Source organism: Silurus meridionalis, chromosome 5 (assembly GCF_014805685.1).
Source record: "Silurus meridionalis isolate SWU-2019-XX chromosome 5, ASM1480568v1, whole genome shotgun sequence".
NCBI classification, from domain to species: Eukaryota; Metazoa; Chordata; class Actinopteri; order Siluriformes; family Siluridae; genus Silurus; species Silurus meridionalis.
Genome location: NC_060888.1, coordinates 21081354 through 21097068, shown reverse-complemented (window position 1 = coordinate 21097068; position 15715 = coordinate 21081354). Strand labels below are relative to the sequence as shown.

The window sequence follows — 15715 nt, the reverse complement described above, 5'->3', positions numbered from 1 at the left end:
CTGCATTTACCACATTGGAGCAATTAAGCTAATTAGACTAAGAGAAGGCCAGCATTCAAGTTTCCTTCATTTGAGCTAAAGTGGCGATTGATTGGAAGAGAATGAAAGGGGTGGGAGGCTTTTAACAAGGCCTGCAATAATTGCTATGCATGCCTTTCTGCAAACTCATTGAGTTAGTTTTAAAACCACCACACTATTCATTAATGGTTCAGCATCAGAGAGTTGGTTCGTCAATGCCATACATCAAACAGAACTTTAATCAACACTGTCAACATTCTGCAGAAATTCCAGATGTTGCTGAATTTTCACATAAAAGAACCGTATCTGCTCATTAACTCAATCAATTTACATTCATATTCGCAACACCATCCTTACAATTCTATCCTGAAGTTTTTCAAACATGATATAGAGTTTTTAAAGTGCTAGGTAGGGATTAAGTAGTAAATGTTAAATCACTGTTATAGTCGCTGGAAGAACAGCATCACACTCAAGTTTGAAGAAAAAAAAAATGTAAGCGTCTCAGATTGCAATGAATTTATTAGGCGTGTGACAACTGTTTCCCTCCATCAAGCTTGGCTTCCAATTAGCAACAATATGACATACGCTGAGAGATGTGAGATTTCACTGCGTGAACTCATTTCAAATTCGCTTACGCTCGTGAGAGAGGGCTCTGAACCAGGAGCTTGGAATGCTAAGCCTCATTTGCAACAGATAACAGATTTAATGGCTTACACACTTTGACAAATAAGGCACATTTTCAGACCTATTTAGAGATGTCTACATGTCCCCCCCCCAAATTCCCACATGACAAAAAATTCTGCATACTAAAGCTGTGTAAAATTGTTAGAAATGCAGATTAATTATGCTCTAGGAACTAAACTATTAGGACATGAGCAAAAAAAAAATGCTGCATGTGGTGATCACTCCTCCCCACTCTATCATCCCTTTATTTTAACTACAGAGCCATTTCTCTGTAGTTTTTAGATTTTTTTAGATAATACCACTGTCAGTCAGAGAAAGAACATATAATATGTATATATATTTTTAAAATCTCTAACCACATTAATATGGCTCTCTTATCTAAAGTGCCAGTGAAATGAAAATGTAGGGGGAAAAAAAGCTGGTGTGCTGATGCTGGGTTCCGTTCCAATCAACATACTGTATTGGATAGCGTCGCTTTTATCTGGCATCATTCCTCTGCCTTCCTGGGAATCTGGTTTCCAATATCGGTTATCTGCATCCCAGAATATACATCCTCCTCCTCCATCAGAGTAATCCGAACAGAAGACTCAAGGGGAAATTTTTTTAAAATCAACATGCCAAATTCAATCTCTTTTCCCGAGCCAAGAAGGCCTGACGAGGAGACACGTCCTTAAAGCCCTTGTCTAAGGAAGCAGGCCCCGCTGGAGTTCTTCAGCAGTAATTATGGGGTCACCGAGAAGAAAAAAAAATGTTGCGAAGAAATTCAGACTAGCTTAGATTGTAGTGCGTAAAACGTAAAATTTTTTTGCACTGTTGTTAAAAACCCGAAACCCCCTCTCGGGACGTTGTCATAATCGTGACTACCTTCATTGCGGCTTTAAAGTTTTAAACGTACAAACAAGTGCGAGACATCAAACATAAATAAAAACAACGAGAAATTTTATTATGTCGTATGATTTACTACGACTTACAGACACCACATCGTGTAACTCGCTTTTCGCTGTAGCTCGCAGTTTAACAATCCACTCTTCGTGGAACGACGCATTTTAATAAAGCAACCTGCGACAATATATCCTCCCTAATGTACTGGATGGATAGATGGATCAATGGATAGACGGATGGATGGATTTAGGAGTGTAAAAAGGATGTTTACCCCTCCCCGGTCCCCGCCTCTCAGGAGGACAGGTCCTAAGTGCTAGTGGATTTTATGTTGGGTGTATTTTATTGGGGGTGGGGAAAGCAGGAGCCAAGAGTTGTAAAATGTTGTGAGAAGGAGGGGAGAGAGGACAGGGTGGGGCGATCTTATTAGAAATCCAATCTTTATTGAGAACAACACGCAAACAGTCCTCCCCTTTCCAAACCATCTCACACTGCTCTGCTCTCTCCATCTTGTGATCGATCGGCTCTCAGTGAACTTTCAGGGAAGAAGGATATACGTCTCGGTGTGCGTTTGATGGCGAACACTCGAATGCATCGCCTCACTTTTTATTCCGACTGATTTTAGAATGTTCTGAAATGTATTTAAGTGAAGAACAAAACACTTGGCCGCATGCTGTTAGACGCAAATAATCAATGACGGCATGCTGCGATGTCGTTGCCAACCCGAAGTCGAGCGCTTTCTTACCACATAGTGTCCTGGAGTGCTTTATTAATATTATCCCACAGCAATCTGCAAATTAAAAGTTTTTTTTTATTTTTATTAATGAGCAACACATCATATTTTATTACCGTTTTGTATTTACAATATTGCAGAGAATCCATGAGACAAATTGAATCCTGTTATTATAACGTAATATTGAAACGGTCATTTGCTCAGCATTTGTAGTTAAAAAGATGCAAAATTCAGCTTTTCATGTTGCTGAAGAACTGCAAAGCAAGAAGGCCTCTGTGTACGAAAGTTATGGCAGAAATCCTAATGATCCTCACAAACAAAAAAAACAAAACAAATACAACCACTTTTCCACATGACGGATTTGAATTAATTGTTAGGCTTAGACTGTCTTGATGATCTGGTGTCCCTGTATATGTAACATTTTATAGCACGAGGGCGAATATAAACCTTTTTTTTGTGTGGCACAAAAGATAGAAAATGCTCCTATAGAAAATAAACACCTTCAGTTGTATCCTAATAATTCAATTAATGGGAATTAATAAGGGACAGGTCCTGCATATCGCTATTTATTTAGTTGACCACGACTTTTACAAGAAGGCATTGAGTCGAAGATTTCCTACAAAGACCTCTCTATAGCCTTGAAAAATTCAAAAGATTGAACCTTTCAGAAGACAGCCTTTTATTTTTACATCTAGTTCCTGGTTATGTTCAGTGATACATTTGCAGGGCTGCTCAATTACTGTAATCAATAACTCTATAGGAAGATGCGAGGGAGCACAAATGTATTCGCTTTTATATAGGGCTAATGTATGTAATACAGGATTTAAAATCACATTTCACGGAATAAAAATGTGCAAATTAAATTTCAACTTCAGCTCTCAGATTTGCTTATCTAAACAAATCGCAGAAAATCTCGAGATGATAATTGTGACTAATGAAATTTGTACATTTCTAAATCCACAATACGTTTTTTTTAAGTTATTTTAAGACGCTGATCTTTTTTAGCGCAGAAAAATATTTTATTTATCTTTATAACCGAACATAACATGTAGGTTTTAAGTAAGCACAATGATGTAAGAACACACAGTCATGAAATTACATGAAATTTCATGCAATTTACATTACAAACCATTACAAATTACAGACCTATTTGTATGGTCTCTTATTTGCAAAATGACAAACTCACTGTATACAGAATTATGGTTAATCAGAAATCCCTGTTATCAGTCTCGCTCATTTAAACAAAGTTTATAAAATCTTAAAATTCGGACTATTTTCAACTTAATAAAATTATTAAAATATCTTAAAAAAAACTGTGCAGAAAAACACCTATAAGCTTAACACACTACAACAGGACCGGCTCAATAAACACAGCTGACAAAAACATCAAAAAAAAAAAAAAAAAAAAAGGCAACACATAACAGTATTTTCTCGTGCAAGTTAACGAGCCGTCTCACTTACTGAGCTACTAGAAAGTAATTTGTTTATTAGGTCCACCGCATGACCCACTCCCCTGCATCACCGTCCACCAGTTTCATCTGCGTTGCTGTGGGGTTTGTGTTCTTATGAATCACAGGCTGCTCATGAAACCGTGCAAACCCTAGGTGTTGCTCAAGACTAAGGTGTGAATTAATGAAACACACTGATTACTTTTAAGCATAATTTAATAATTGCAAGCACATTATCACTCAAAACAGCCTCATCACAATTAACATTTCTGTCATAATTGAGCACTCGTGAGTGTCCTCGAAGGGGGCCTGTAGAGACTGTTTTTGTGGTTTGTTACTGCACAGGGCTATGGGAAGGTGTTTGTCAAAAGTAACAGCGTATAACAGAGAAGTCCGAATGTTTACGAATAACAAACGCAGAATCGGAAGCTTTAGTACACATTTCACACTACAAATCAAACAATATCAAATCTCATTTGAGTGTGTACTTGAATGCATTTCTTTTCCCTGTGTCTGTTCTTCTCACAGGCGTTTATTAACATGAATAAATACGACGCAAGGTCACGCCACTCAGTTTTATTGTCTCGTAAAATCGGCTCTCAAAGGACACGCATGTCGTGAAGAAATAAATATATAAAAGAGCTGAAAAAAAACACAAGTAACTGAAAAATAAATGACTATTACTATATATGTATTTATTCACATGTATTGTCTATTACATTAACTGGAAAAATGCGGCCATTGCTGAAATGTACCATTACACTAATAATCCACAATTAGTCACTAGGTTAAATGATTGATTGTAGCCCGTATATCACCCAGTGCGTTAAAAGAGGGTGGACAGATTTAAAAGGAGGGTGGAGTTTGAATAATGATTACTTGGTATTTTAATGAGCCGAACACAATTTACACCCAACAGCTACAGTCATAGAAAACAAATCTGCATAGCAATGGATTTATTATGGGCAGAACATTGGCACAGTGGGTCGTTTTGCCATCTCATCGCTCCTCTGTTGGTTCCTGAGCTTGATTAATTTGGAGTTTTACGCATTCGTGTTAATGTGCTTTCTCTGGTTTCTTTATTCTTCCCAAAACCTTGAAGATAGGTGGAGTTTAAATCTAAAATCTAAATTGCCCCCAGATGTGAAAGTGTATGTGAATGAGTATGAAGATGTGCATGATGCCATGTTATGGATTGCCATTCTATCCAGCATGTATTCCCACCTCCCCACCATCCCCCCGTGTGCTCCTCTGAACATTTAGATTTCTCAAAAAAATGTATTTGATGTTGAAAATGAAATTCTGGATAATGGTTGTCACTTTTAGACAAGAAAAGCAAATGTGCATACATTAACATGGAAACTGATGCAGAAGAAAGGAGAGAGAGGGGAGATACAGCATCTGTATGACCGAATAACACCTTTACAATGTGTGTATGTTTATGAACACACCAGCACATTGGTTCAGTGCAAACTAAGCAGTCCTGAGAAGTCCATTCCAGCAACCAAATTAATTATCTCTAGACAGTCTGTTAATCCTCACGCTTTTACACCGAGGCCCAGCAGCCAGTCGATCAATGCCGCTGAGAGGGATGAATCAGTGTCCTGTCACACTAACTCCTATCCGTATCCCTTCTCTCCCACCTCCTCTCAATACCATTCCCCTTCTCTCCTTTTCTCTTATGCTCCTAAAATTTCTTTCAGTAACTCTCATTCATCAAACTGTTTTACTGAACCCCAAGTAGGATATTAAGCCCTAACGCTTTTCTCGGCATCTGTTGAAATAATATGTTGCCTTCTGAAAGCATGCCTGCTCGAACATTAACACATCGTTGTCTTGCTCCATAGCCGGTTTGGAGGAGATGATGGACAAAATAATAAACCCTGTGCAATTTTACAGTGCTGTGATACCACATTAATGTCAGCACTGCCAAATAACCGTGAAACGCTGACACCGATACTGGCGGCACAACATCTGTGAGACTGACGCGACCGTTCTTTGTAAAGTGATGTAATCAACAGCAAATTCCCTCTAGAATTTCAGCATATGGAATTATTTCTCTTTAGGGATTTGCCACACTGCGTGTTTACCAGCCAAACCCCAAGTGTCCCTGCTAGCAAACGATCCAACATGGCAATAAGCTTTGCTTCCATCTAGTGGTGATAATCTCACCACTGAGTGACTTGAGGACATTGAGTGCGGCCTTTATTCTTTTTTTTTTCAGCACTACTCTCCTGATTTTACCAGGACATTAAAAACACAACATTTTGTAATCAACAGTTTGACAACAACAAAATTATACTCAGAGGTCATGACCTGCATAGATTTAAATACATCATTGATGTATATGTACCGCAAACTAGCACTCAGACTTCTCTCTGGAAGAATAAGGCTTTTAATTTTCACACAGAAACCTGAGCAAGACATGAAATCATTTAAAATCATCAAATCATTGACCTTTTCATTTGCTCAGTTATAACTAATAAGATAGATAACGCCAATAAACAGAGCTTATACTGTTTACCCAGTGGTAATTTCATTATAACACAAGCCTAGCCCTGGTACACAGTGTAGAAGATATTGCAGTATGGCAGTTTGTGTGTGCACATGGCTAATTATAAACTGAAAGGCTGAATGTATATTTACATATCCCTAAAATGAAGGACTATGTATTCCAAGCGCTCCGATTTATATATAGTTCTTTTACAATAGCGTCAAACTAAAGCTGGACTAATTTAAAAAAGATTAGGATTATAATTCCCTGATGTATTTTTGACTACAGGTGACCTTATTGTGCTAATGTAGCTTATGGATTTTTTATTCAACAAAGCCTTGTTGACACAAAAACAGTATCTTTATTGATTTCAGGATGGACACTTAACTGTAGCATTTAATAGCCAACTAATGATGGTCAATTAACTGTTAGTTTATTATTTTCCAATAACAGCATGTCCAGACCAGTTTTACATTAATGCATTTGGCCAAAGCAAATTTTTTTATCGATTTAGTTTTAATTATAAGATTGTGGTTTCTCAAAAAAAGGTTAGTTCCTGCTATTTCTATTCACTTTAACAGCTAATAACATTATTAGCTACCATAACATTATTACCAGCCTCCATTTTTTCTCTATGCAAATTAATATGACAGAAAATGCAGCTTTTTGACTTCCTATGTAATGAAGAATAACCAAATAAAATAAATAAATAAATAAATAAATAAATAAATAAAAACTGCTGACACTGGAGACACCTTGTATAAATGTAAAATAAACCTCTCCTTCCAAATCTCCTCACTGTATTAATTTGGACTTTTTTCTGATTAATAACACTGTAGACTTTTATAAATTGTATATTTTGTACCATGTCTGTTTCATATTATATTCCTGTGAATTAATTTGTAATTAATTTTTGAATGTGCACATTAATTATGAACTGTGGTCTTAGTTATTGCCATCGCTAATGTCAGAATTGTTGTTCCAGAAAAATGTTATCAACACAATCGGACGGATCAGATTCAAGAACTCGACATGGCTGTGGTATAATTAGGCTGAATACTGGATTTGGATTGGCTGTAAGGTATGCGTACAAAAGGCCAAATCTCTCTACTCCCTCTAATCTTCACACTACTGTATCTCTGAGTGTGTTTTATAGCGGCAGATATCTATATTTAACGTCTGGTTATTATGAATGTTACTAATGAATGTTGGTCACTAATGAAAGTTATTTCTATCCATTCAGTCAGTTTTGCACTGCGAACACCAACAACAGCTTTAGATTGTCAATTTTGTTACAATTCATGGTATAAGTAAGTGGGATAATCCACAACTAGGTGTTAATTTACATACATCAGTGTTTATGTTGTGGCAACTAAAGCCTTCTTTACTGCTTCTAGGAAGGAGAAAGCTACCGTCATGTCTGCATTGGGTGAATACAAATACATACCTAATGGATGTATACTATTACTATTCTGTCTAGCTATTACAGATGAAAGGCTGATCTAAACAAGACAGAACAGGTAGTTTTAGGCACAAGATTTGATTTCAGTGCATAATTCTCACCTGCATTGGCAATTGCATCTATCTCCAGTTTGGTGATGTCACCACGGAAGAGAGAGATCTTCTGATTCAGTTCATCGTTGGCCTTGTAAAAAGGCTTAGCTGATGTAGTACCTATTCCCCAAAATGAGAAAAAAAGATATTCAGTGAAATAAAAGAGAATTATTTAGAATCAGCAAAACAAACAGAAATAGGTTCCAACACAAAAATGACATGTGCCATGTTTCAAACTGCTTATTTTCAGGCTACAAAAGAGTTGTCCTTCAAAAACATAGGAGTTTCTGTGGTTATGGTTATGACCTTTACTACTTCAGAGCCACATTCTGTCTTTTCCTCAGACTACTAAACACTATAGTATCAGGCACATTCAGAAAGAGACCCCAGGGAGCACCTGCCTCCAGACTATACAGAGGCTTTCCCCTGCTTGCATTCTATACAGCGTGTGTGTTGCTCAAGAAGACAACTGGACTATAATACTAGAGTTGTGAGCAATCCTGAATTCTTCTTCAGCTGTCATCCAAAATCAGCTTCAGCAAGACACAACTGGCTTTGCCTCACCCTGGGAATGTAGCCAGTGGACTGAATTAATTAGATTTTAAAAACTGTATCATAAATTATTGAACATTATCTACAGCTACTCTTAATGTAAAATGTCTGTTGTTGGTATTAAAAAAAAAAAAACAAATGAGAAAACTGCCATTATAATGTGTCTCATCTCATGTGTGTGATATAATTGGCCACTGTCGCAACTGTTTAAGAGACATGTTTTAAAAAATAGTGTTTGATTATAAATAAAGTGTGTGTGAGTAGAGTGGAAAACCACTAAAAAGTTTCATCATGAGCTAGATACAAGTACCTGAGTGCTTCCAGACAGGAACCTGGTCCAGGGAGATGTAGTCTGTCTTGTAAATCTTTCTCCTCTCCTCCAGGCTCATTGACAGAAGCTTATCTAATAAAGCACACAATAATAATGATACAAGACAGGAAGGCACAATCACACACACAAAAACAAAGCGTACATAGACTAACGTCACATAATGCAAACTATGAAGCCACGTCTAACTGTTTTCAGTAGATTTTTCTGAATCAGTCCTAGTAAGCGTGAAAAGGTTAACTCTATTTTTTAATGTCTGTTTCAACCTAAAACGTTACTCATATCTGAATGAGCATGTAAATATACGTGTACAGTGTGAACTGTAATAGACTCCCAACCAGAGCTCTATTATAGTAATGTATAGGTCTATAGAGCAATGATCGTCCATCTATCAGTGTGAACTGTGTTGTAGCAACTGGCTGCTGGTCAACCCAAGCTGGACTGTAATACTCATCATACTTACAGCATTTGGCAGATGCCTTTACCCACAGAGCCTAACAATTATCTCATTTATAGACCTGAACAGTTGACGGTTGGGCTCAAGGGTCCAGCATTGGCAGCTGGTGCTGGGAATTTAAATTCATGACTTCCCTATCAGAAGTACATCATCATCTACATATCTATCTTTATATCATCTGTATATACATTGTGGATAACTTTTGTGCAGTTGTACACACAATTACAATCTCATATTGTAAATTTATAAATCCCATATTTCCCAAGTGAAGGAATATACACTATATTGCCAAAAGTATTCACTCGTCTGCCTTCACATGCAAATGAACTTGAGTAACATCTGATTCTTAATCCATAGGGTTAAATATGATGTTGGCCCAATGCAGCTAGAACAGCTTTAACTCTTCTGGGAAGGTTTTTCCACAAGGTTTAGGAGCGTGTTAATGGGAATTTGTAAGCTCAGACAGTGATGTTGGACGAGAAGGCCTGGATCGCAGTCTCTGCTCTAATTCATCCCAAAGGTGTTCCATCAGGTTGAGGTCAGGACTCTGTGCAGGCCAGTCGAGTTCTTCCACACCAAACTCACTCATCTTTGTCTTTATAGACTTTGCTTTGTGCGATTTTATCATGGACAGCAAGTTATAACAAAGAGCAAATGTAAAATTATTTTTGAAACTGGGCAAATCTGCCACAGAGACTTTTGACATACAGCTTTCGAGGTTTTTTGAGGACTTTAACAGAGCTTGTCTCAAACTTTTTACCACATTGTGTGTTCACCGAAAAAACACGGCCGAAACAGTTTGTTGTGATGACGCAAACAGAAACCGCGGCCTGCACGTGCATGTCTAAAGCAACATGTCTGCGGTGTGGACATATTTCAGTATATCTGAGAAAGACCCACGGATAGCGATTTGCAATACACGTAATGCCGAAATTTCAAGATGGGTGCGTCTGCAAAGACTTTCTCCACGTCGGGTTTAATTTATCACCTGAAAACCAAACATCCGATCGCTATGCTGAATATGAGAGGAACACGGCACAGAAAAGTAAAACCCCTCCGAGCATGCGCACTCCGTCTGTGGTGGACGTTTTTGAAAAGGCAGGAAGTTTCCCAGTGATAGTGTTGTATTGTTGTATCTTTAAGCAGTTGCACTTGTTCTGAATGCTCTTTGTTTTTATGAAAGAACATATTTAATTTTACAACCTTTCAGCAGGCCAGAGGGACTGTACATTATTATTTAATGTACACATGAGTGCATTTAAGTTAAACATTTAAGTTTAAATTTTAATTTATTTTATCCTGTGCATTGTTGCAATGTGCTATAAATAAATATTTTCATAATTTGTAATTGATTTATTCTTTGAAACTTTAATATTAATTTATGCAATTGAAATGCTTTGATTTTAGTAAGGTTAGTACACAGTCATAGCCATAAATGCAATGGTAATAATAATTGGCATAATTTCTTTCGGTGTTTCGGTTTTCGGCCTTGCTTTCCTCTTTTTCGGTTTTGGCCAATAATTTTTATTTCGGTGCATCCTAATATATATATATATATATATATATATATATATATATATATATATATATATATATATATATATACACACACACACATTTATCTGTGCTTGTTAGTTTGCACAATGCTACACTGTAAAAAATGATTTTGGTGGGTGGTAAATATTACCCTTGCCAATAGTGTACCATTTACTTAATATGTAAGTCAGCACGTTTAATTATATAATAATGAGTAAAATTAACCCACACTACCTAATTATTTATAGTAATAACTGCAAACTAAAAAAAACTTTGTAATATATACCCAAAAACGTTGGCCTGTCTGTTAGAGCAAGAGCTATCTTGGGCACATGTTCGTCATCATGTAATAAAAGAAAACGGGCAGTTAGTTAGTTTCATCTGTCATAAGATTGTGGTCATTGTTCTATGTTAGACGAGGAGTTCATGTTTAGCTTTGGACATCGGTCATAGCGAGCTAGCTAAAAACACATTTTCTCTTGTACTAATGTTAAAAATGTGCTTTTTCCGCATTATTAAAGCGCTAATGGTACTGCAAGAACGCGATTTCAAAACTTTTACCTGTGCTATTATATTCTAATCTAAGTTTTATTGAGTTACCGAAAGGTAGATAGTAACATAGCTAACTCATATAGCTAGCTGTGTGTGACTCCAGTAGCCAATGTTTAGGCTAACTGAAAGTTTACCAGAAAGCACGTTTAAATGTTAAAATGTAAGTGTTGTGGGTAAGACAAAAATTTGGTGTTAAGCTTTAGCTACAGCATTTAAAATATAATTTTAAAGTTGTGCTTAGGAATCTTGGACTATGGACACATTTGCACACATTTTTCTGTTGTGACATGAATATGACTGACTTTAAGATGTGCAGCCATGAATTATGATTAGTTCAATGCCATATATGTGTCAATAATTAAGAATTGTTATTACGTTATGTTGAAATGTTAAATGGAATGTTGCAAATGTAAATGTTTATACCAGTCTGCATGTGTCTGTCTATACTTTTTCAATTCGAAGAGAGGAGGTGGTGACTCTCTGCCCAGCTATCAGTGTCTTCAAAAAGAGGTGGCCAGCTTTATTCACTGAGACTCAAGTAAGAATACTTTTCACTAATGTATTTATAAACGCCAATCTTCCAACCTTTATTTCTACATACACCTATCATACCCCTAAATGTGTAAATAAAACAAATTAGAAATATTACTAATATATTTCATATATAAATCTTTAGAATTTGAAAAGAGAATTTGGAAAGTGACTCGTCATTGAAAGAGTTGTCATTATTTTGTCCGTTTACTTATTTACTAGATCAAAATGGAGTTCCGTCAGAAAACAACTATTTCCCTGGAAGAAACATTCATGTTTAAGCTTGACAGTTACACACCCTGTCTTCTGCAGCTGATGCATCCCAAAAGAGGTGCTGTTGGTACCAGGATGCACCCTTTCCTTAACACTGTAAATGAGGTATGTTTTTTTGTTCAAATAGTCTCAAAAGTGCAAACACTAATTTGTAGAAAAAATGCTGGTCATTAAAATGCATCTCTTTACAGTCTCAGAGTATTGAGAATAAAAGGGATGCAGTGCTCTCCTGCTTCATTGAGTACCTAGGGAAGCCGCAAGAAGAGCTCTTCCAAGACTCCCAGGTAAGTTACAAAATGACCAATATACACAAGATGTTTACAGACAGCCTCATAAACGAACAATTTTCTCATTTACAGCATGTGGTTAGATTGATAAATGTTATTGGGTTCAAGCATTAAATTTTCTCTCAACTTATTGCTTGCATTAAAGTTTATAGTTGTTTATTTCTGCCAGTTAAACATGAAAAATTACCAGGAGGGCCAAACAGAACAAACTATGAAGGTGCTTTTGATCCATAATCCCATGGCTAAGGACGATCCAGTAGATGTATCTATTATGATAGAGGGCATCCAAGTGATCAGTGGGTGTGGATACAAAACCAAGGCATGCATGTTGTTGATAGGATTAATCTATGCCCTCAACCTTGAATATCCCAAGAAGCTCAAGAATACCTTTTGAAGTATTTCAAAAACTTCTCATTTTATACATAAAAAAAAAACATCTATTCAAGTATTAGTGTCTCAGGATAATTGGTAAATTTCAAATAGATGTTTGTTATTTGAACAAATAGGCATCCTAAGTTTAATTAATGAACAAGTAGACACACTATTTGAGCTATGTTAGCCTAATGTTTTTTTTATTTGTATATTTTATAATGCTGTTTGAAGGAAAAAACTAAATTTCTTGTGATCAAGATTTGAATATGTTAAAAAATAATTTGTTTGATTTTTGGTTGTTTATTAAAAAAATCCATGATCTACTGTGTCTGATATATTTTTAATGTTATTAGTAAGTTTACCTTCCTGATTTAATAATGGTTAGTCATATTGGTTAATTAATAACAGCAATTATTAAATAAATTGAAAAAAATACAATGGTGTTAATAATACTCACTTTTAATAAGTAATTCATTGTCTAATATTATGAATAGATTTTACCTCATTTCAATTGCCATTCAATTTCAATTTATTTAGGTACTCTTTACGAACAGTATAGGGTGAAATTTACCCAAACAGACTGAATGCAAATTGTTACCTCACATTTTTTGGGTAGATTCTATAGGTAATTTTTTACAGTGTACTAATTGCATGTGTTAGATGAATTTTGTTGTTGTGTACCTGTAATATCACTCTGTATCTGGTCTCTGTCAGTCAGTCAGTCTGTCTCTCTCTCTATCTATATGCAAATGTGTAATAATGTGTAATGTGCAATAATTGTAAATAATGTGTGCAATATTACCTGCAATACGTGCGTAACCAATTACTAGTGGTCTCTTTTTTTCCTTATTTATATGTATACATTGTGTTGTGTATATACTGTATACTATAGTATGTGTCTATTCTTTTATATATTTGCATTTATTTTTTATTTGCTGTTGAATTTTCCCCACTGTGGGACGATTAATGGTATATCTTATCTGATCTTAAAAAGAATTTTAAACTGTTTTTCACCCACATTAACACCGTAATCTAATAAAAAATAATACAGTTTGTGTTCTTAGAATGTAAAAGCATTAGGGGTTATTGGTTGTTCAAGGTCATTAACACTACTTTAAATAAGTTTTGCGGCTGTAACGTGTCACTACGATGAAACGTTATAACCAGTATCGCGCTGTGTCTGGGCTCAGGTCACGTGTCCTAACCCCAGCAGAGGAACTCACTTTTCGCCTCTTTCCAGTCACTTTTGTCGGAGTCGAAGTTGAGAGGTGGGCGCGCGGCCATGGCGCAAACGGCGCTCGAGCTCAGCACGGCGGCGGCGGCGGCGGACACGCCGACAGTCCCGAGCAGCACCGCGACCGAGCGGCAGCGCGTGAGCACGGGAACGCCTCTCCACCCCGAGCTCGCAGGGGAGCCGGAAAACCTTCGTGGGCGCGCGCACGCTATATTTACACCGCGGCGCGCGCACGCCGGGGAATTCGCGGCGGCTTGAAACGCAATCCGACTCAACACACACACTGAAGCACGAGCAGCGATTCTGGATATTTGCAACGCCATAACCTGCATCAGCACACAACCAAGCCTGCTCACAATTTTCTCACATCCACCAGGTTTACTTTCAGTTACTTATTAGTTTGTGCAAAAGCGAAAGTACAGCGCGTGTCTTTTAGGTTTGCAACTGGGATGTACCATTAAAAAGGGGCCCAGGGTTGGTATACTCCAAATTAGACGTTCGTCAAGGAGTTCGAGGTGTCTTTATTGTCCTACACTGCCACCTAGTGGTCAATAAATTTCAGCTAACGTCTGAGATCCTTTTTTTGCATCCACACACAAATCCCACTCAGTTATTCATGATCCAGTTATTCAGTAAAGCACACAACAAAATTTACAATATTTATTGCTTCCAGTGAGATCCTGCATTACCTCTGAGAATTATCATCTGTAACCACTCATATTACATCACCTGATTACCATAAACTGTTTACATGCTGTTTTTGCAGATCTTTTCTGGATTGCTGCTATTGCCCTTTTGCACAACATTTTGTTTACATTTTTACTACTGTTTACCACTTTGTCTCTTTACAACAGGTTTACTGGCGGAGCTATTTTTTGTTTTGTGTATTTGTCTTGCACTGTCTTGTATTGTCTTTCACTGCTTGCACCAGGTTGCACACATGCACTTTATGTGGCGAGGACACTTACCAGTCCTTAGCCCTGCTTTTTCTGTTTTCTGTGATTGTTGTTGTGTGTAGCATCAGGGTTCAGGAGGAACGTTGTTTCATTTCACTGTGTACTGCTTCAGCTATATATGGTTGAAATGACAATAAAAGCTTCTTGACTGGACTCTTGACTTGACTTGAATCATTCACATTACTCTTATGTAATCAAACCTGTGATTGAAATCGATTCAAAATGTATACACTACTGCTCTAAATTCTCACCAGAAATGACTTAAAACAATATGTTTCTGACCTCACATTTGTCTTCCTAACTGTACACAATAAATATAAACTAAGAAAATAATTAAAATAAAATAATATAAGAAAATAAATTTGATGAATAATGTATAATTACCACTGTTCACACACTTACACTGACCCAATCATGTCTAAATGTTGCTCAGCTACCTGTTGTATATGAATACTCACCTGCTAAAGAAAATATTGTGTGTGTGTGTGTGTGTGTGTTTAAATTTTAAAATTTAAATATTAATTTCTGTACATCTGTTTTCTCTGAAAAGTTCAACATAGGACAGGTTACAAACAGGCCGTGTTAAACTAGGATAAGATCTTCATCAAAGTTTGGGCAGCTCCACATGTGACTTATCCTACACTGCCCTCTTGTGTGCCCAACATGTGCACCAAGTCTACTTAGTGGCATTGGCAAGTCAAAACCCATTAAGAAAAAAGTGCTTTTTCAGATTGTATTTCCATAAAAGTCTGTACAGCTTCAATATGTTTGCTCAGTTTAAGTGAATGCACAATGCATTATAAACACTCAAGAACCCAAGATGGGTC

The 15715-nt window shown here is 36.7% G+C and overlaps 1 protein-coding gene across 4 annotated transcripts in view; it reads right to left on the bottom strand.

Annotated features, from left to right (window-relative positions):
* Positions 1-14398, bottom strand: part of macrod1 (mono-ADP ribosylhydrolase 1) — an 89273-nt gene extending 74875 nt beyond the window's left edge. For 3 of the 4 annotated variants that reach the window (XM_046848675.1, XM_046848674.1, XM_046848676.1), the window contains exons 1-3: positions 13922-14398; positions 8673-8765; positions 7820-7930 (exon numbers count right to left, since the gene is read on the bottom strand). In XM_046848675.1, the coding sequence (XP_046704631.1) occupies positions 7820-7930; positions 8673-8765; positions 13922-14264 (547 nt within the window). In that variant the 5' untranslated portion in view covers positions 14265-14398. The remainder of the gene's footprint in view (positions 1-7819; positions 7931-8672; positions 8766-13921) is intronic. The other variant, XM_046848673.1, reaches the window with a different exon arrangement.
* Between the last annotated feature and the right edge of the window lie 1317 nt (positions 14399-15715).